The sequence below is a fragment of the Protomyctophum parallelum genome, assembly GCF_964188405.1.
Source record: "Protomyctophum parallelum genome assembly, chromosome: 1".
NCBI classification, from domain to species: domain Eukaryota; kingdom Metazoa; phylum Chordata; class Actinopteri; order Myctophiformes; family Myctophidae; genus Protomyctophum; species Protomyctophum parallelum.
Window position 1 is genome coordinate 13,925,008 of NC_139697.1, and position 22,940 is coordinate 13,947,947.

Consider the following 22,940-nt stretch of genomic DNA (forward strand, 5'->3'; position numbering starts at 1 on the left):
TGTGCTGTATTGAACCCCGGTCCCCCATGTGCTGTATTGAACCCGGGTCCCCCATGTGCTGTATTGAACCCGGGTCCCCCATGTGCTGTATTGAACCCCGGTCTCCCATGTGCTGTATTGAACCCCAGGTCCCCCATGTGCTGTATTGAACCCGGGTCCCCCATGTGCTGTATTGAACCCCGGGTCCCCCATGTGCTGTATTGAACCCCGGGTCCCCCATGTGCTGTATTGAACCCGGGTCCCCCATGTGCTGTATTGAACCCCGGGTCCCCCATGTGCTGTATTGAACCCGGTCCCCATGTGCTGTATTGAACCCCGGGTCCCCCATGTGCTGTATTGAACCCCGGGTCCCCCATGTGCTGTATTGAACCCCGGGTCCCCCATGTGCTGTATTGAACCCGGGTCCCCCATGTGCTGTATTGAACCCCGGGCCCCCATGTGCTGTATTGAACCCCGGGCCCCCATGTGCTGTATTGAACCCCGGGTCCCCCATGTGCTGTATTGAACCCCGGGTCCCCCATGTGCTGTATTGCAATTTGAGGTTAATGCAATGCAGTGTTCCTATCCGGCATATGGTTGGTTGCTGTCGGGCAGAAACCTTATCTCCATATTTTTTCCATAAATATACGCCCTGCTTAATTAACTTGTTCATACTACAACGTCACACAAATGCAGATCTGCTACTTTTGATATTGAATTTCATGAATCCTAAAAAGTACGTTTTGGACTGTGCTTTAAACCTGTTATGATTTTGCATAACCATGCATAACCATGCATAGATCATGTCAAGAGCAATGTCAGCTAAATGTCAGCTCATGGTTATGTGACCAATAGCATGCATACTGCACTTTACTGTATTGCACCAATTCTTGAGATACCTTAAGGCCTGTTTACGCAAACACAGTATCCTGTGTGTCTTACACCTTCTTAATCTTGACAGAATCTATTCATATCAGGTTTATTAGGTGTTGTTTATGAGAGCGCAGGCAACGTGCATAGATAATATCTTTTCAGGTTGCTTAAACCACAGAAATTGTACATTTTGTCATATGTATTCTCAGAAATACCCATGTGACATACGTCCACTGGGCGGGGGGACCTCTCGAGATACTGTTTTGTATATAATGCACGGAAAATGTAATAAACATTAGTGTCACTGTTTGAATTTGAACCTCACTTCACCGTGTGGCTTGTCAAATTGTGTCCTCGGTGGGTCACTTTATCTTCTCCTTACTATCCTATCTGCTGCTGAGACTGGTCAACCATTTATTTGCTCCATTGGTCTGCTTCCACTCACACCGTAGCCAGGGGACGACATCTAGACCAGGCTGAGAGTGAGACTGACAGTATAATAATCACTATAAAACCCAACAGACGATATATTTTTCTCAATAGAAATGCCGACTAGACCCCAAGTACAACCACCACAATGTTATTATATTATATTGACATTTTAATTAATTTATTTTAGTTAAAATGTATGGATGGCAGTTTTCTTTTAATCGCATGTTTCGCACGGCTCCCTCACTGAGGTTGCTTAGTGTGCAGAATCGCTGCATGGCGTGGGAATGGAGTTGCATGTAAAGTTGGCTAGCAAAGGAAAGGCTGCGTTGCTATACGTGTCCCCTATATGTCAATCACAACCTGCAGTCAAAAAACAGACCATAATATGTTAGGATGATCGCTGTCCCAGTTTCAGGCTTTCAGCGGACATACGTCGTGACTTGCCCCTGCACTGCCGTTCCGCAGTGCATGCATTATAACAGACTTTATGTATACTCAAAATAAGTGCACGCCGAAACCAACGTGTGCAGGCATGTCAGTCTGCTGGGTCGGGCTACGAATGAATCTTCGATTTTATTTCTGCTTATCCTATTTGACAGTCAGTCTGCGTAGTGAGTGAAACATCACTACATAGACTTGTCAATCTTGTCAGTGATGTGTACACATGTACAGTTTTGTACACATGTGTACATATGCATATCCTGGAGGTCCCCCTAAGACCTGCTCTGAACCTGGGGCGACAGACCTTCTCTGTGGCTGCCCCCTCCCTCTGGAATGCACTCTCTAAACATGAAGACGCCCTGGCCCTCCCTACCTTCAAAACCCACCTGTTCACAATAATTGCCTTACCCGAGTTGACTTTGTCTCAACTCTTGTTTTTAGTGTTTTATTGCTTTTAATTCTTATCTTACTTGCTTATCTTAGTTTTCTTTCAATAACTAGTAGGTTTTTTTGCCCTCCTGGCCCTTGTAAAGCGACTTTGAGAAGTTATAGAAAAGCGCTGTGGCTTCTTTGCCTCTCTGCTTTAATAGCTTGCTGCAGTGTCTACCTGTTTGCCTTGTCTCTCTGTTTGTCTATGAATGTGTGTGTTTTGGGTGTTTTCTGGGTGTTGTCTGGTTCATTTAGACGAAGTTTATCCATCAACTTCCCAAAAATAGCAAATCTGCAAGCTCACGACAGTGACGACACCCTCACACGACATAATAATATAATTCACAGGCTTCAGACAGCAACACTATGTGTGTGGGAGAGGAACAGTACTCAGTGCTCTCAAGTTCAAGTCATCTATCATTTGGTTGATCTGCCTGTCAGGCTTTTTGTTTTCAACTTGCTTTTTACAAGAAGCTAGACAGCAAACAACTTGTGTCTCTCATCAACCACCTCTTGATCTTTTTCATTTCATTTTTCTTTTGTGGAGTTTTTGAGATATAGCCTGCAGGAATGCATCATCGCACTGCGGTCAGGGAAAACGCGATAGCGTCGAGCACGATTGGAATGGAGTGGGACATTCTTTTGCACAAAATAATGAGCCCCTAATTCTTTCATGTTCTTGGAAGTTCTTCTACGAGTTCTTGGAACAGAAAAATGAAAGAAATCGTATTGAACAAAACATTTATGTGTAACCTGAGACTTTCTTGTCTATAAGGTTCTTCAAAGAAGCCTCAGAAACCACAGAGAAACGCTTCTTTTAGACTGGTTGGACCAGTCAGAGACTTTGTTTTGAACACCTGATTAAATATCCACTGGTGGAAAGTAAATAAGTAGATTTACTCAAGTACTGTACTTAAGTACAATTTTGAGGTGTTTGTACCTTGCTTTAGTGTTTCCAATTTCCAGTTGTACTTCTACTCCCCTACATCTCAGAGGAAAATACAAGCTCATCTACAAGTGATGCGACGCATTGTGAGCTTGTGATGGGCTATTTTCAAAAGCTGCTTATACATTTGAAAACTTTAAAATGGCACATTCTGCTTATTGAATACTTTTGATGCCAATACTTTCGTACTTTTCCCTCAAGTACTTTGAATTCCAGACTTTTACTTGTAACGGAGTAGTTCTATATTGCAGCATTGGTACTTCAACTTAAGACTTTTTCCACCACTGGAAATTACACCCATATGACTTGCTTTTCAGTTTCTTTCTCTATATTGCAGCATTGTTACTTTAACTTAAGACTTTTTCCACCACTGGAAATTACACCCATATGACTTGCTTTTCAGTTTCTTTCTCTCTGTTTCTTGTCCCCCTAGTATCTACCGACAGTATTTGAAGCTTGTACCACAAATAATTTCACCCACTATTTGTACACCTGTAAACCTGTATGTCTGTCTCGAGACAATACATTTGAGTTTATTTTTCTCTACCGCCGTCTCTCTACCAGTCTCTTAATCCAATTAAATTCAATGTTATTGGTATGAGAAAACGTATGTTAACATTGCTGAGGCAAAAGTGGAACAATACAATCAAAATAATGTATGCACAATTGAAAGGGAATGATGTACACATGCAGAGCTATTACATTGCAGCCGAGGGACATTTAACTTACAAAGCCATAATAATTGTGCATTCATTTGCTGTCGGAAATAGTTCAAATCAAATCAAACTTTATTTCTATAGCACATTCTCAGTGCTGATGAACAAGGCAAAGCAATTCAAAGCATCGATTCATACAACATAAACATCAATGGCAAGAAATATAAAACAATAACATGCATATTTGACACAGAGCAAAAATACAAAGACAGAAGAGCTCAAGTGCAATTAAAAGCAAGGGAGAACAGTTGGGTTTTAACTTTTAAGTAAGGATTTAAAAACCCCAATCGACTGGGCAGATCTAATGGGGAAGGGCAACGTGTTCCCGGAGCCTGGGGCCCGCCGCGGCCGCAAAAGCACGGTCAGTCACCCCTGCTCCTCTTGCTGGTCGCAAGATCGACCAGCAGCAGCTTGTCCGCAGACCTTAAAGCTCTGGGTGGGACATATACTATATAGCGCTCAATTATGTCAGAGGGATATGATGGTGAGAGGCTGTGACATGATTTCAAAACAAATAAAATAACCTTAAAAACAATTCTAAACTTATCAGGGAGCCAGTGGAGAGAGGCCACGCGGGAACCCCTTTTGGTGTTTTAAACATTGTTATAATTTAGCTATTGAAAAATAGCAGATCTACAAGATCATCCATGAGCTATTTTTTTTTTATCGTGAAAATATTTATTTCAGAAAACTGGAGGATTTAGAAGATTTTTTTATTTATTTCGAGGTCAGGCCTAAATGGGTTAATGTGGTCCTGTTTTTAGTGCCAGTGAGAAGGCGGGCAGCTACAGGTTCTGCACAATAGCTGTTGGCCTGTACTCTCCACATAGGAAAGGTTGGCTCGGTTTTGCAAGGTTGTGCACAAAGAGCACCTGTTTTTCAAAGGGGTTTCAAGGCAATTGTTTGTATGTAGATATTTTCTAAAAAATGTCTCTCCCTCTCCCTCTGTCTCTACCTCTCTGTCCCACAGGCTCTCCCAGCTCGCTGAAATGGATGATATTGTAGTGGAATCCAAACCCCTGCTGGTCGACCCCTTGCCGGTATGTGACTGGAAATAACTAGGGGTGGGACGATATGGGCACCTTACCATACTATATCTGTGGCGATATTAGATCCTCCATAATGATAATATCACGATATTCGGTATATTGCGATATTCAATATACTGTAAGAGATTTCATCAACGATATTACGATATCTAGAACTGAAAATGAAAAAATAACCATAAAAGGCAAAAATCTGGAATTGTGTATTTAATTCCAGAATCTTACAAGATTTGTTTGTTTCACAAACTGGCCAATAATTACATGAATCTTGCCTCCTCTAAACAGTAAAACAATGGCTGCAACTTTGAAACTTGTCCACAACTTGTCTGTCCGGGTAGCCTACTACTAACTAATCAATATCACGATATTGGGAGGACGATACAATATATATTTCGCTATATCGATATATATCGCAATATCGATATATATCGCAATATCGATATATATCGCGATGTCGATATATCGTCTAACCCCTAGAAACCAACTATGTCCAAAATATGAACTTTTCAGGAATAAAATGTATACATTGTCAGATACTTATATTATTATTATTATTATTATTATTATTACCCCAAATACAGCTCAAGTAGAGATAGGATGTTTTTGACCAGTGAATGTGGAGATAGTTATGTCCATCATTGAGTAGACGGGGAGAGAGAAAAAAACAGTTGGGGTTGGAGTTAGGTGGCTTGACCGACAGTCTGAGGATCCAATTGAGTTAAGAGGTTTAGTCAGAAGCACTTTTGGAATACTTTTCATGGTTTCAATATTTGTAAAAACCCACACGCGGACGTAAAGCGTGTTCAGGAACATTGATTTATGAAAGAAACTAGAAATGTTACCGTATTACATAACGTCGCCCGGCAGCGAAGTTATGTAATATGAATCACAATATTGACCCAAAATATCCTCCGCAGCATGATGTCGGATAGGATTCACTATAGAATAATTTAGTCTCACACACTGTTTATTATTATGAGACTCTGATGGATGTGGATGTAAAACAAATACTCTCTCCATGACATGGTGAAGCCTCTCGGGATATTAGATACATTTAATTTTAATTGCATTAGTTAAAAAAAAACTGAAAGAAAATCATAACTGTTTCCTTTTTTTTGGTCAGGGCTTGAGAGAGGCTGTGATGCAACTTGTGATCAAGGTATGTACACTACACTACAGTACAGTATAATGATTAGATGTCAACATATTTACTGCTGTATTCTTTCATTTGCTTTGGGATTAGTTGCTGTTTACGGTTGTTTCAATAATACCCCATTATTATATTAGCCTGTCTAGTACCATCTAGTGGTTGATATGAAGAAATGCTCACCTACTGAATGACAAAACATCTGTTGTTGTTGACTGTTTTGGCCTATAGTTTGGCTTCATTCTTTGTCTGCTTTGATGTTAATGGCACAGAAATCTGATTGGCTCTCCACTGATTACTATCCCTCTGCCATGGGAACCGACGAATCACACTTTGGATCGCATTCGTGATATCGTACAGCATTGTGGCCACACACACACACACACACACACACACACACACACACACACACACACACACACGCTTGTTCTCCCTAGGATGTCTTCCCTAGAAAACATCCTGTTCACTAGTACAGACCACGCATTCAATCAAACATCGTTTAACATTTATTTAGAAAAGAAGAGGAACATGAAAAGGAGGGGATGAGGATGATGGATGGCACGGGGAGGGGGAGGGGGGGGGGATGAGTGAGAGAATCCGAGGGGCACGGATGGATAAGTGAGGAAGGGGAGTGATGGGGGGAGTGAGGATGAGTGGTGGGATGAAGTGGCGCTACGGAGCTGAGCTGAAGGGAGTGAGGGGGGGGGGGGGGGGGGGGGGGGGAAGGGAGGAGGATGATGGTGTAGACTAGTTCCCTGTGGGATAGGTGAAGGATGAAGGGCTAAGCTCTGGGGAGGGGGGGTTAGGATACCCTGAGTATTTGGCCCGGGTTCTGAGAAGAGGGGCGTCGTCCTTCTGGTCATGTAAGGACACGCCTCTAATCCGAGACACCCCATCTGGAACCTGAAGCTAGAAAACAAATGTGAGTACAATAAATGGGAGGGAAGGGGGGGGGGGGGGCAGCGAGGGGGGCAGCGAGGGGGGCAGCGAGGCCTCAGTGAGTGGTGAGGGTGGAGCCAAGATCGGTTACCATGGCAGATAAATGGTGGAGTTAACTTGTATGTTGTAACTATGGTGAAGTTGGTTGTGCTTTGATAGCTGAGGAAGGCCTATAGGAATGAAAATTTAGCATGACATTGGTGGTGGAAGTAACCAACGATCTTATCTTGAAAGCGTAGTCTTCCTCTTGAACATAATTATTGTTGTACCAACTCCATTTGTGGATCTGTTGCCCACGCATGCACGCACGCACGCACGCACGCACGCACGCACGCACGCATGCACGCTCTGATCCAAGTTATGAACCACTGGGGTTTAGCGCCAACCTCCTCATTCCAGAACCTTGGACAGTGCTGCTGCTGCTGCTACTCGTCCAAACAAATCCTCGTGAACCAGAAGGCGTTTTGCTGTCAAACCCACAGCCAGTGACGTTTGTATAGCTTGAGGAAGCTGGCGGTCTTTGAAGCGCTGTGTCTGGCGGCTGTGCTTTCACGTGTACACCGTACAGCAGCGCAGTGAGACTATAGAGCGTCGCAGTCCCTCCCCCTTTCAGAACGACGCGTGGCCCAGGAAATGAAATGCAATGCATTCTGACCATAGGATTTTCTTAAAGTATTTATTTAAAGACGGTTACGCCACGGACAAAGCCAACTCGGATCGTGACAAATCATGACAATGAACACAATGTTTTGGGCCGATCAAATAAAAACAAAACAAATAGTGTTGTCTCCTGCCTTTATTTTCTTCTTTCTAATGATTTGATCGGCCCAAAATATTGTGTTCATTGTCATGATTTGTCACGATCCGAGTTGGCTTTGTCCGCGGCGTAACCGTCTTTAAATAAATCCTATGGTCAGAATGCATTGCATTTCATTTCCTGGGCCACTCGTCGTTCTGAAAGGGGGAGGGACTGCGACGCTCTATAGGCGTTGTTTTTTCCAATTGCAGACAAAATACTATTTATTTCAGACCTTTTAGGACGATTCCACCTACTGTAGATAGATCAGAAAGGCCACCATGATAATAATATTAATAATCTTTATTTATATAGCACCTTTTTTGACAGTGTCACAAAGTGCTTAACAATATAAAAACAACAGTGTTACATAACAATCAATAACAATCAAACAGCAGGCAGAATAAGATGACATTATCAAGGGAATTAAAAGCAAACATTGGTTATCGGTTTAAAAAGGCTTTCCTATAAAAGTGGGTCTTTAATTTAGTTTTAAAAATAGCCAAGGAGCTAATACTAGACCTCAGGTCAGATGGCAAGCTGTTCCAGAGCCTGGGAGCCCTGCTTGAAAAGGCCCTATCCCCCTTTGTCACCATTTTTGTTCAGGCGCCTCTAGTAGGGCTAAGGTAGAGCCAGTTGGTCAATGGATGGTTGCCTTTACCCCAATAATATTGTTTTGTTAATGGTGTCTCTAAAAGACCTCATGCTATAGCCTCCTGTTGACCAACGAGGTGACCTCTCAGATATCCAGGCTGAAGCGTTGAATGTCAAACAGGTGTCTGAGCTTAGTGGTAGTTAGTGACGTCGGCCTTCTGCGAAGGAGCGCGCCGCGCCATCTGGCCATCTTTGGGATTTCCGCTCTGGGCATGCACAACATGCACGCGCCTGCCTGCCTTCACGTGCACAGTGCACTGCACACACACACACACACACACACACACACACACACACACACACACACACACACACACACACACAGACACACACAGACACACCCACCAGCCAACCAATTGTGTAGCCGCCTTAGAGGAGGGGATTATCTCGCCGTGACTGCATGCATAACCATGGCCAATACTTAACTGACCTGTTCCCGGGTTATAATGATGTGCTGCAGCAGGGCCCTCAGGTGAACTGGGTCTGATAGAAGATCCCCATACTAAACTAAAAAGTAAAAATCAGACCCGTCTGAAGTGAGTGGTACTGTACTGTACTGTACTGTACTGTACTGTACTGTACTGTACTGTACTGTACTGTACTGTACTGTACTGTACTGTACTGTACTGTACTGTACTGTACTGTACTGTACTGTACTGTACTGTACAAGCCCTCCTCCCTGGCCTGTGTGTGTCTGTGTGTTAGGCAACAGTGACACTTGGCGGTGAACTAATGCTATTTTCGTGCTCGGACACAGCCACGGACACGGAGAAAGACAAAGGGGCACAGCCACACACATAGCTGTCTATAGGAGTGGTTGCACCACTCAAAAACTAACGGTGACAAAGCCTTTCATTCTGTAGCTCCCAAACTGTACAGCACTACAACCAGTAAGACGCCTGAGGGCGAGAAGCCCTAAAGGGCGAGGTCCTGTGCACGCATCCGCCTCGTTGATGGCAGATTGCTGGGCGAGCACTGGGACTTTGGCATGGGATCAACATGGAATGAATTCTGTACTAGCCAATGTGACCATATAAGGAACATGTAATGAGTGTACAGGGTTTGGATGAGGTCAGAACAGGTTCTGACATATATCCATCTATGGAGATTTAAGGGATGACATCAGGGATCTCCATATATGGACTTAACTGCGACAGCTGGTCGCATTTACTATGACATCAGGGTCTCCACATCTCCATCCCTGATGATGTCACATGATGTCACGTGACCAACTGACGCGAAATGCGCGATTCCATAGCAATTATTAGATTTTTATTATTTTTACAAAACATACATCTACAAGCTTATAGCGACACATCATTTGTGAGCTCGTAGATCGGCCATTTTCAAAGGATTTATATACATTTGAAAACTTGTGAAATGGGCCATTCTGCATAATGACTTCTTTCTACTTGATACCAATACTTACTTTTGTAAAGTACATTTACATTACATATACATGACATGCACTTTATGTACATTACATGTACATAAAGTACAATTCCGGACTTTTACTTGTAACAGTATGTCTACATTGCACTATTGAATCACTTTTACAAATAAATAAAAGTAATAAAAACACTGACGGTTGGAGAGAGAGGCATAGGCCGTCGTCCTCCTGAGCGGTTTGCCTGGAGACCTTGTCCATGAATGGGGACACATACGAAGGAGTTGGTAGATTACTGGCAGCTGAAACCAGTGTGTCTGCACAGTAACCATCTTGACAAACATTCACAGGTTACCCTGTGTTATACTCCTCCCTCCCTCCCTCCCCTCCCTCCTTCCTTCCTTCCTCATCTTAGTCTATCCATGGTCCAGGAGCGTATAGCATCCAGTCAATGGGCTCTATGCACACAGGATAACTCTCCCTACTTCCCTCACAAGTGTTACTGATAAGGTGGTGGGTGAGGTGTTACATAACTCTGCGATTGTACAAATGGTTCCATTTGTACACTCTCAAGAATTACACACCCGCACAGGGCCATTTGGAACCCACCCAAGGACACTTTGAGAGACCCACTGGTGTAGCAGAGTGTTTCCAGTGAGCCAACACGCACAATAGCAGCATCCTGACTCTGTTTGACCAGAATGGAACAGAGCCTTCATTAGTATCAGCGTCGCGGTAACACCTATGAAGGAAGGGGCCGGGGCTCAAGTTCTTTCCAAAATGGCGTGTGTGCACATAGCCCATTGAGATCTTGCCCAGTCTAGCTTCTTAAAGACTGGGGCGAATAAAACCCCAAGAAAAACAGAAACAGACTTTCCAACTCACCTCAGAGTGACATTGGCAGCCCCTCACCCTGTGCATGCACATTTCTGGGTCTTTTATGGGTTTGATGCATACAATTGTACACAATAATTTACATAATATCCAGAGTTATATTTCTAAATGCCCCGTGTTATTAAGATGAAAATGTACTTGACCAGACTTGGCCAGCAGTATATCCCTATGGAGACAACAAGGAGAATCTTCGTGTCTCCATATGAAGCCACTGCTGCTCATCAAATTATTGGCTTAGGAATGTGACAAAAACAAAAACGAAACAAAAGAAAGTCCAAAAGGTCCAAAACCGCACGGATACAGTCTCCGCCACCGCTAGTCCAAAACCGTAGCGATTTGCCTGAGGTCATGTTTAACCCTTAAGCCACTTAACCCTTTAACCGCAGGCCCACGTGCTTGCTTTCGCCTTGAATGAATAGTGTAAATGTCCGATCTACGAGCAACGTGTCGCAACGTGTCGCAACGTGTCTGGCATGCTGTGTTAGCTTACAAGTACTGTAAGTACGTAGCCTTGCCGAGCCATGTGGCCCATAGGGCAGGAGCGTGAGGCAGCTTGATGTACAAGTACACCCCCTGGACATGACGCCAGTATGTCGCAGGGACTTACCCCCCGATCCAACCCTTGATGCTGAGTGTCAAGCAGGGAGGCACCGGGTCCCAGTCTTTGGTATGACCCGGCCGGGGATGGAACCTCCCAGTCTCAGGGCAGATACTCTATAACCACAAGGCCACTGAGACCACACGAGGCCACTACAAGTACTGTAGATCGGCTATTTTGGGACATTCTGGAAATGTTTGAAAAGTTGTTGCAATTTTTCTTTTTAGTTTGAATTTATATTTGATCATCAGTGGTGAAAGTGGTCAGAGGAAATGCACCTTTCCCCTTTAATTTAGGAAAGTAAACAAATTGAGGGCATCCGTCCGTCCGGTCAGTCACATGTGTGTCCAGGGTCACTTCAGGACACTCGCAGGAAGCCTACGAGAAGCGCGGTGCCGCCTTTTATTGTTTGAAAACATCACATGGGTCCATTTGCTCACAACCTGCTGTTGTTGTTGTTATAAAATAAATCATAACACACAGTACGGTGCGCATTGCAGTGTTACGTGTACGGCAGCAGGTGAATGATGCCTTGCTGCCTTAATCACCTCTCTGCCCATTCGTTAACGGCTGTGTTTTCCCATGGATCACATGACCCGACGCTGTGGGCCACACCCCTCCAACTCCTCTGCCCCCTGCTGTGTCTGACATTGTCACAGTCTGATCCAATTTAGGGATCTCTTCACCGGGCTGGAATTAGCCTGTTTTGACCGGTCTGCAAGGCTCCATGGGAGGCCAGCCGGAGATTATGGGTGAGCGCTGAGCAATGAGGGGGCAGGGTTGCCAAGTCCGCTTGTTTCCCGCCAATGTTGGCTTGTTTTTTTCCCCCCGAGGTTGCCGTTTTTTGGGCTTGTTTTTCAAATTCGGTGTTTCGTTTTGAAACTCGAACAAGCCAACATTTCTTTGATGTATAAAATGCCCATTGGTTTTTGCCAGGTAGTGTGAATCACATTGAGTGACAGAATGGGTCTCCCTGCTGAACTCTGCCCCCCCCCCCCCCCCCCCAAGGACTTTGAACTCTGACCCCCTTCCGTCCCTCCATCCCTCTACCCATCTGAACTCATGCTTATATTCCTTAGCATGTTAGAGAATGTGGGTATGTGTGGGGTGGGTGTGCATACTATATGCTATACATGCATTACTTGCAATGCATTGTACAGTTATTTCTTATCATATACTTATCCAGATTATGCTTGGTTTTACCATCATACTCATTACTATTTATTCTATTTATCTATTTATTATTCTGTATACATTACTGTACATACTGTACATTTTCTGCATTTATTCTCATTTACTGCATTACTGTATTGCACTCTGGCTAGACGCCACTCTTCATTTCATTGTCAAAGCATTTGTATACTATGTGCAGTGACAATAAATTGAATCTAATCTAATCTAAGTCTGGTGTATGTGTGTAATAGTATAATACATGACCAAAAACATTAATTATTATAGACATACATAGTATTTATTATGATAAATGCATCAAATCTTTTTTTATTAGGATTATATGGCCATATTATTGTATATTATAGTATGTTTTGTTGGGCTTGTTTTGGCTTGTTTTTCAAGGGAAGATTTGGCGTATTTTGCCTTGTTTTTGGCTTGTTTGTGGAGGCGGGTTGGCTTATTTCTCTCACCAGAGTTGGCAACACTGCAATGAGGAGGTATAAAGTACAGCTCAGCAGCGCGAGTGGCCCCAACCTGTGAGACTTAACACCAGGCAATTGGATCTATAATCGACGTGCATACCGTCGAAGGAGCTATACTGCTGCTATTACTATTAACTAATTTCATTACTAGTGAGGTCCCACTCAACCGCACAACTGGCTGAAAAAATGGTTTTGGAGGACTCCTCCGATGTGGAAATGGTGGTTTGTGAGCTGGAAACCAGCGTGAGTACATTGGTGTTTGTTTAAGTGTGCCTGGCTTCGTCCGTGGAGTAGCTGTTGCTTGCTCAGTAGGTTAGGGTGGTTTTGTTCTGTCGTCGGATTTATGGATTAAAGTCGCCATTTCAGTCATTTGGATTCCAAAGAAGCCATGCATGTCTTCTATGGAAGTATGTTTGCAGCGAAAATAGCCGATCTACAAGCTCTCAATGTGCTTATATAGATATAGACAGTTTTCAGTTAATATTTTAAGATTTAGAGCATTTGAAGTGGTCAAACTAGCCATGTATTCCATAAAAGACATAATCCATAACATTTGAATAGTCTCAGACTTTCCATGTAAAAGCAAAGGTCAAAGCCTCAACCTGTGATGTCTTCACCTGTGAAACAGCAGGACTAATATTACTGTCTAAAACATATTGTCTAGATGGTTTAGGAAACAGTGCTTAGTGAGTGATGTCTTGCTGTGGACGATCTGTCGTACAGAATTAATTTTGCTTTATTATACGTGTGTGTGTGTGTGTGTGTGTGTGTGTGTGTGTGTGTGTGTGTGTGTGGGGGGGGGGGGTGGTTGGGGAGGGGTTGGGGGGGGTGGAGTTCTTGAACATCGCAGGCAAATGATCAGTTGCGTGATTTTGCCGTCTTCTAATTTGTCTGGGAAAGGATGGCCTGTAGAAACACAGAAAAATGAGAAGTTCTGTTGATGGCAGTAAAAGATTTTCCTAAAACGTTGAAGCGGTTGAATGGTTTAGTCAGTAGTATGAACTAATATGCTGGGGATGACTGAGCCCAATGCTTTACCCTTTTTAAAGGCCCTGTCTCTACTACAAATGCTGACCATTTCCCCAAGCAAACCACTGTTGTTTTGTTTCCTTGACTTCCAAGAAACTATTGGTCATGTCGGTTTCAGATTGATTTGAGAACTCTAGCTCATGATAGTCCCTAGATAAAACTTTTATTGATCATAGCGGGGAAGTCAGATATCACAACAGCAGTAAGAGTTAAACACATCAGGGTAAGATTAGATAATGCAATCGTTGAGCTTAGGTTCTAACACAATGTATGTACAGTCTTATCAATGGATATTTGACTGAACGTACAGTATCACCTGTGAAGCAATGTATATCGCCAACAGTGGTATTGATTGAATTGATTGATTTCTTTATTTCACAATATATCATAATGTTGAACGTATTTCAAACGAAAGCACAAGTCAATACAGCAACTGCTACTACTGCTAGTCGAGACCGAAAAGCACTAGACTCGTTTACATCAGTGTCCTCCATTTTCAATTCATCAGAACATTTAAAGAGGTACAGATTATATACACTATGAAAAACAGGGGAAAGTATGCTGTGGTAAAAAAGGGTATCTTTGAAAAAACAAAGAAAAGGCCTGCCTTCTGTCGATTAGACCTTCATCAGGACATTGTCTGTGCTGATGAAGGTCTAATCGACAGAAACGTTGACCTAATAAAGAGCAACATTTTGGCAAGTGTCTGACAGTGTGCAGGACTTTTTCTTTGTTTTTTCAAAAATACCCTTTTTTATGTATGCTATATTGCCCTACACACCTGTCACTAGCCTTCTGTGGTGTGCATCGGCCTTTTGCTAAAAAGAGTATGCTGTGGTGAATTCCCAGCAGTAATGTAAACAGTAGTACATGCTTTTTTATGATTCCTTCATTCTGCCCTGGAATCTGAACTATGGTATTAATTCCTTCATTCTGCCCTGGAATCTGAACTATGGAATTATAATATTCATTCTGCCCTGGAATCTGAACTATTATAATATTCCATTGTAGGACTTTATTCCTTCATTCTGCCCTGGAATTTGAACTATGGTGTTATAATTTTCCTTCATTCTGCCCTGGAATCTGAACTATGGAATTATAATATTCATTCTGCCCTGGAATCTGAACTATTATAATATTCCATTGTAGGACTTGTCGGCACACGGCCGATGTTTCCCCAACCCATTTCCTCCTGAAAGCCTGATGTATAAACTTAAGCTGCACAGTGAGTGGTGTTCACCTGCTGGCACATGTACAGATCTACATGCTCACAATGTGTCACATTTGTGACGCGCTGTGAGCTTGTTGATCTGCTATTATTACTGCCAGCACACAACGATAAATGTGAGTCAGGCTTGAGAGTGGAATTTAAAGTTATTTGCTAGTGTATGGTGTATGCTGTCAGAGCGGTTTGATTGACTACCATTTTTCATTGATAAAAACGAAATAAAAACTAAGCTATGATGACTAAAATATGTCATATATATACTGAGAATTTAGTCAAAGCTCACAACATTACAACGCCAGCGTTGCCCGCCAAAATGCATTTTGGTCGGGAGACTCGGGAAAGTAGATTTAGTCGGCACTCTAATTATATGTATAGTCCACTAAAACTAGACTAAACTGAACGTTTCAGATGAAATGGCATTTTATACAAATGACTAAAACCATATCAAAATGTGGCATTAATGTCTTTGTGTGTGTGTGTGTGTGTGTGTGTGTGTGTGTGTGTGTGTGTGTGTGTGTGTGTGCAGGAGCACGATGTGGAAACGCCGTACGGAAGAGTCCACTGCACCATGAAGGGGGTTCCCAAGGGCGACCGGCCGGTCATCCTGACCTTCCATGATATTGGACTGAACCGTAAGCATTCCTCCTTTTGTCTGTTTCAGAGAGAGAGAGAGAGAGAGAGAGAGAGAGAGGCAAGCAGGTTTTTGAAAACAAGCCCCAAAAGAAGCGACTAACTCATGATGACCACTTTTAAACCTACATAACATATTACAGTAACAATACAAATCTGGTACAGGGGGTCCCTGGCACAAAATCATGTTTTTCCAAATGTGGGGCGAATGTGGGGATCCATTACAGACTGTGGAACACGTGCTGACCAGCTCGTGGGTTAATTGACCTAGACAATGACACACTGGACTGACTTGCTGCAACAGAGTTGAAGGTCTAAAAGGACACACGACAGTAGAAGAAGATGTTTTTCCAGATGGGGGTCCTTGACACAAAAATGTTTGAACCACTGGTTTAAACAACATTTAGGAAGCAAGCACCAAATAAGCCACTGCACTTCAGAAACAAGGCCTAAAAAGAAAAAAAACACACAACCCGCAACTATCAATATTTACAAGCGACATTACAGGAAAACCCTGAAAAGCCCAAAGTCATAAGCAGACATGGCGGCAACACTGAGTCCAAGCTGTGCACGTGTTGTTGTGGCTGCGTAAACATGCTTTGGAATGACCGCACCACGTGGTAAACATGCTTTGGAATGACCGCACCACGTGGTAAACATGCTTTGGAATGACCGCACCACGTGGTAAACATGCTTTGGAATGACCGCACCACGTGGTAAACATGCTTTGGAATGACCGCACCACGTGGCACGGTCGGCAGATTAACCTTAATTGTTACATCTACAGAAATCTGTGTCTTCAACCTTCAACCCATTAAGACCTCCTACAACCCATTAAGTAGGCAGATTCCAACAAATGCCTCCTTAAAGAAAAATCCCAAATAAAAATAACTAAAACGTTGATGTGCTTATAGATAGACATAAATCTCATGTGAGGTGTCCACCTGACTGAGACAATATATAGCAAAGATTCCCGGTTTTAATGGGTTAATCATTTTAGAAGCCCCACTCCATCATTCTTATGTCCTACTTGAAATTATGACCAATATCCGATCTCCAATTATTTGCAGGGTCATATCTGCCGATACCGATTCCGTCTGAAATCAATATATTATTCATCATTATATTATATTGAGCTAATTCATGTTTTTTTTTAATCATTGGAATCAATTATTTCTTTATATGAAAGACAGTTCACTTCCACCCAGAGACCCCCGGGTTCTCTGCTGCACCATGGCACGAGCGCCAACATTTCTACTGTTGAGTAGAACCAAAAGCTCATTTGGACAGAGGTTATATTGAGCTTTGAATCAATACCTCTTATCAACAAGTGGTGGTCACTGCACTGGTGTTGGTTATATATTGCATCAACATGCTCTACCGTACACTTGTACAGATAGGATTGGACTTTTAAAGAACCATGTTCAAACTACCCCTCGGGGCACAGGTCTCAGGTTATTGTGGCCTCCTGGTGGCGCTATAATAGGCCAATAGGTCTTTGACAGAGATGGGCAAAATACATTGAAAATGTATTTTGATACAAAATACAAATACTGGGTCAAAAAATGTATCTAAATACAAAATACAAAATACATCTTCCATCCCCATCGAAATACAAATTACAAAATACAAAAAAGTATTTCAAATACGTATTTCAAATACATGTATTTCAAATACTGCCCATCTCTGATGGGCAATATATAATATTGAAAATGTATTTTGATACAAAATACAAATACTGGGTCAAAAAATGTATTTAAATACAAAATACATCTCATTTCTTCCATCTCAGCGAAATACAAATTACAAAATACAAAAAAGTATTTCGAATACGTATTTCAAATACATGTATTTCAAATACTGCCCATCTCTGGTCTTTGATGGCAATTGAATGATTTGAGGCATTTTGTTCCAAAAATGTGTGTTGCAAAAATCCAACTGTTGGTGTCACTATAACTGGCCAATGTGAAAAGGGTGGGCACTGGGATATATTCCTCAGCCTAGTAGGAAACTGCATGAAAGATTTCACGTATATTGCATGCTGCATTCATGATTTGAGGCTTTTTGTTCAAACCGGGCCAATCCTGCAAACTTTGGAAGCCAATGTTAGGCAATTAGGATGGAATGTGAAATATTGGACTTGACTATAGAGATACTGTGTAACGATTTGCAGAATATTTGGATAGAATCTGAAGGAGTAATAACAAAAAATGTGTTTTACCAAAGTCGGCCTCCTGGTGGCGCTATATAAGGCAGATGTGAAAAATGCAGGTCAAAGGTTTTTCCTTGGCCTCTAGGGAGTGTGCATCAAGCAGATCTGTGCAGTTATAGGTAAAAATGTGAAAATCTGCCTCATGGTGGCGCTATAACAGGCTGTTCTGGAAAAGGTGGGGCAGAGGTTCATTGTTGGCATCCAGGGAGTGTATGTGCAAAGTTTGGCATCGACCGGGTTAGCTGTTAACGGACGGACGGAGGGCAAAACATACTCTCTCCCCATGCCTTCGGCCTGGTGGAGACAATTAACCATGATTGTCATTGGTCTGTGCTTTACATATCTCTCTCGCACGCACGCACACACATGTACTAGCCCCTCGCACAGCTTTATGTGTATGGGTACAAGAACATTGTCGCGACTCGCGTCAAAAAAGCGCCTAGACCAGGCGTCTCTTCCTGGTTTTTAAACAGCTGGTGGATGGAAATGACACTCACCCGCGGCTTCAACTTGTAGCGTGCGAGCATCATTTCCATCCACGAGCTCTTAAGAAACCAGGAAGAGACGCCTGGACTAGGCGTTTATTGATGAGACAATGTGCTTGCGCCCTACTGTATGTGTGGCTGTCTGTCAACACGGAATGTGCTCATCTGATTGGCTGAGCACGGAATGTGATGTATGATGATAAGAGCGCCCCTCACTTCACATGAGTGTGATTTTCCCCCCTCCTATTACACGCATGGAAACACGCATGCGACAAAAACATTAGTTTTTTGTTTTTGTCGCATTCCTAAGCCAATAATTTGATGAGCAGCATTGGTTCCCTATGGAGACACAAAGAGTCTCCTTTGCGGCTCCATAGGGAGCATAGGGAGCTGATCGAATTATTGGCTTCGGGAATGTGACAACAAAAAACTAAATAAATATCCATGACTTCAACTCTCCATGGGGTGAGTAATCGATAGGAAAAAAAGGTTATATTTGGGGGTGAACTAAAACATGCAAAATAACCCGTAAAGAACCACACCACACAAACAGACGGTCTAAACGTCCTTGTTTACGGGCCAACAAATCTTGCTATTATCTCTGAATCTATGGCGCTGTCTGTGGTTTTGATCAGAATGCCAATGTTCGGTCCTATTTTCTGACTACCTAGCATCTCGTTTGGAATATAAAACGCTTCTAAAGAGAGATCAGACTTGACAGCGCGAGGTAGTAATGGAACATTACACCTCCAGGTTTTGGGGGGAAATGTAAGGCTTTTCAGCGTCAAATCTGCCTCATCTGCTTGGCACTCTAGCGCCTTTATTTTGAAAAAGGATGAAAAGGATACAAATCCTACAAATGATGGTCTCCTACGTGGGCGCTGGCGGCAGGCGTCAAATCTCACGAATGTCCTATGGTTACTGGTGCTAGATCCCAGCGAGAGGTCTGCTGGGACAGAGAAAGGTTGATAATGAAGTACATTTTCTCCTGATTTGTCCCTCTGAGAATAAGCCATTCTAGTATGGAATTCTTGGGAATATTGTGTGGCTGGTGACGATCGGATCCAATATTTAGTTCAGTGAAGACTAAAAGACGTGTTCACCTTCACTCTCCGGTTGGAATGAATGGACTACTCCAACCTGCTTCCCGTCTCCTAAAAAAGACTTCCGTCCACTTCACACAGTTACAGGAAGTAACCCGGAGATGGCGAGTCTTGCTATTCCCGTCTTGACCCTCCCTCCACTCACTTCCTTTTTTAGACCAGATTCTACAGTCTTCTAATCTAAATCATGACAGTTTTCTGTCAGTGGTTCTCAAACTATTTCCAAAAAGTAATTGGCCACCGACCCCCATTTGAAAATATGTTGTTCCAGGGACCCCCATAAGCAAATATGAGTTAAAAATATTTGCGGTGAAAGATTATATTATATTCAAAGATTATGTGTGTGTGTGTGTGTGTGTGTGTGTGTGTGTGTGTGTGTGTGTGTCTGTGTCTGTGTCTGTGTCTGTGTCTGTGTGTGTGTGTGTGTGTGTGTGTGTGTGTGTGTGTGTGTGTGTGTGTGTGTGTGTGTGTGTGTGTGTGTGTGTGTGTGTGTGTCTGTGTGTGTGTGTGTGTGTGTGTGTGTATATAGCGCTTTTCTAAATACCCAAAGCGCTTTACATAAAAGACTAAGAAACAAACAAGTACAAGCAAAACAGGTACAAGATCAGTGCTAGGTTAAAAAGGATGAAAGGTATGGATAAAAGGGATGGGGGGGGGGATAAGCTCGTAGCTTGCACTTATATATCTGCTATTTTTCAACATCTAAAAGTTTAAAATAACGGTTAAAGTGTTGACACAGCAGTCGTACTCCTCGGGTCTCTAAATGGCTTTAAATTTCCCATTTTGTTTGTTTCCAGACAAGACGTGCTGGGAGGCCTTGTTCCTCCACGAGGACATGCAGGAGATCATGCAGCACTTTGCCGTGTGCCACGTGGACGCGCCCGGCCAGCAGGAGGGCGCCAGCACCTTCTCCACCGGGTGAGAGAGACACACGCACCGACGCACGCACGCACACAGACATAAGTATATAAAGATATAATGTAGGCTAAGCCGCCCGTGAGGCTTATGCTCCTAAGAAGGTAAACAACAGGTAAATAATCACTGGGGGATGAGAGGGGGGGGTGGATGCTGGGATACAGTATACATACGGTAAGCCTAATGTTTTTCATGCTGCCTTTTGTTTTTTAGTGGCCTTTTTGATGCCCAGAAAGTTACACATTCAAACCTATTATATTCATATGTTTTCCAAACATTTTAACACATTCACTGCTGGGTATTCATTCATTCATTCATTCATTCTTCCGACACTCAGTGTTTTTAGTTTTTTTTTGTGACGGATGCGCGTCTTTTCTTTCGCCCGGAAAATACATTTTGTAACCACGATCATCGGTTCTTTACCCAAAGTGCTGCAGTGCACAGCATACAGAACAAAACAATTATAGAAAAATACAAGGAAGAGTTACACAAATATACAAATGCAAATAATACAAATGCTAAGTTATCGACAAACAACAATAAAATGTGAGTTTAAGAAGGCATGGAATTCAACGGCCCAAACCACACCAAAGGGTCACCATGCAACTCCTTGCAACCGTTTGGACCCAAGGAGTTTCATGGTGACTGTTTGGTGTGGTTTGGTCTTTACAGTACACAATCTAAAAGCCCAAATCATTCGGGAACTGTATTGAACAAAAATACCCCCATTTCACAAATGTAAATTGTTAAAAAAAATCCTTGCGGCCCACATGCAAGGGGAACACTTCTTCACTTTTTTCCCTGACTGGCGTCTAATTTATTTTGAGGTTGAGTGCTACACCTCTCACAAACAAACGAACAAACTACACACACTCTTATTTTTCATATGAGTACTACCTGTCTGAACCCTGTGGGTTGTAGTGATTCACGCTTGAACTAAGCAGTGTTGATTTCTTCCACTAAAGCAAACATTTTCGTTGACTACCTTCCTTTTTCCACTGACGAAAACTAAATGAAAACTAAGCTATGATGACTAAAACTAAGACTAAATCTAGTGACAATCTGAATTTCGTCAGCAAAAAAAATAGGCAATGTTTTTAGGTGGGGGGGGGGGGGAGGGGGGTGGCTAGTGGAGAAGAGAGCCCGTAGAAAGTAGTTTGGTTGTGTTCGGTATTTTCAGCATGCAACCATGTGTAAAATCAGCCATTACGATGGCATCAAGGCCCACCAAAATATTTTTTTTGTCGACAGAATTGACTGTAGATTTAATAAAAGTACAACAATTCAGAGTAAAACTAAATGGAATGTTATTCAAAAGACTATGACTAGAACTCAATCAAAATTTGCCGTCAAAATCAACACTTGAGCTAAGTGAGTCACACTTTGCCCACTGGTATTGATAAGGGCACAGACGATAAAGTACTTTCTCATTGTCTCGATGAGTGCTGCTGTGATGGCAGAACTTTGTTCCCATGCCACTGGGACACCTTGACCCAAATGACAGATCTTCACAAATAAATAGAAAGAAAAACGGATACTGAGAGAGAGAGATCTAGTCACGTGGCCAATATTGGACAATAAGCAATAGCAAACGTTATTTCCCAAAAGAGAAATTACTTGTTTGCCATCGACCCAAACCAGTGAAAATAGCAGATCTACAAGCTCACAACGGGTTGCTTCACACCACTTTGTGAGCTTGTACTATTTTCACTACTTCCTAACTTTGTTATTATTTTTTTTCAATTATGGAATTATTTTCATTTTATTTATGAAGTACTTTTGAAAAATGTTGGAACAACAACCCACTGGTTGGGAAACGCTGATATAGACCCCTGGCGACGGATTGCATTTCTCTCTGTGTTTCTGAATATGTATAATTTTTTGTCTCTGAATATGTATTTTTTCGTCCCCCTCCTTCCAGATATGAGTACCCATCTATGGACCAGGTTTCAGAGACCCTTCCCCATGTCCTGAAGCATTTTGGGTAGGTTTGCCCCGACATTAACTCATGGACTTAAAGTTCTCAGTCGCGTCATTTGGATTCCATAGAGAAGCGAGCAACATGTCTTCTGCTTCTAGATCTTATATTCTTCGTTATTAGTTATACTGTAGTTATTTTAAGATTATTATTATTATTATTATTGTCTCCACCAGGCCGAAGGCATGGGGGGAGAGTATGTTTTGCACTCCGTCCGTCCGTGTGTCCGTCCGTGTGTCCGTGTGTGTGTCCGTGAGCAGCTAATCTCGGCCACCGTTAACCCGGTCGATGCCAAATTTTGCACACACACTCCCTGGATGCCAACGATGAACCTCTGCCCCAAACTTTCCAGAACGGCCTGTTATAGCGCCACCAGGAGGCTGCTTTGTGCAAAGCAAGTTTTTGCACAGTACACCTACAGATTTTGT

The 22,940-nt window shown here is 42.7% G+C and overlaps 1 protein-coding gene across 1 annotated transcript in view; it reads left to right on the forward strand.

Moving 5' to 3' along the window:
* ndrg1a (N-myc downstream regulated 1a) overlaps positions 1-22,940 on the forward strand; it is a 49,316-nt gene that overhangs the window by 12,982 nt on the left and 13,394 nt on the right. The window contains exons 2-6 of the mRNA XM_083780448.1: positions 4,787-4,856; positions 5,986-6,021; positions 15,716-15,821; positions 20,417-20,537; positions 22,456-22,518. Of these exons, the coding sequence (XP_083636574.1) occupies positions 4,806-4,856; positions 5,986-6,021; positions 15,716-15,821; positions 20,417-20,537; positions 22,456-22,518 (377 nt within the window). The 5' untranslated portion in view covers positions 4,787-4,805. The remainder of the gene's footprint in view (positions 1-4,786; positions 4,857-5,985; positions 6,022-15,715; positions 15,822-20,416; positions 20,538-22,455; positions 22,519-22,940) is intronic.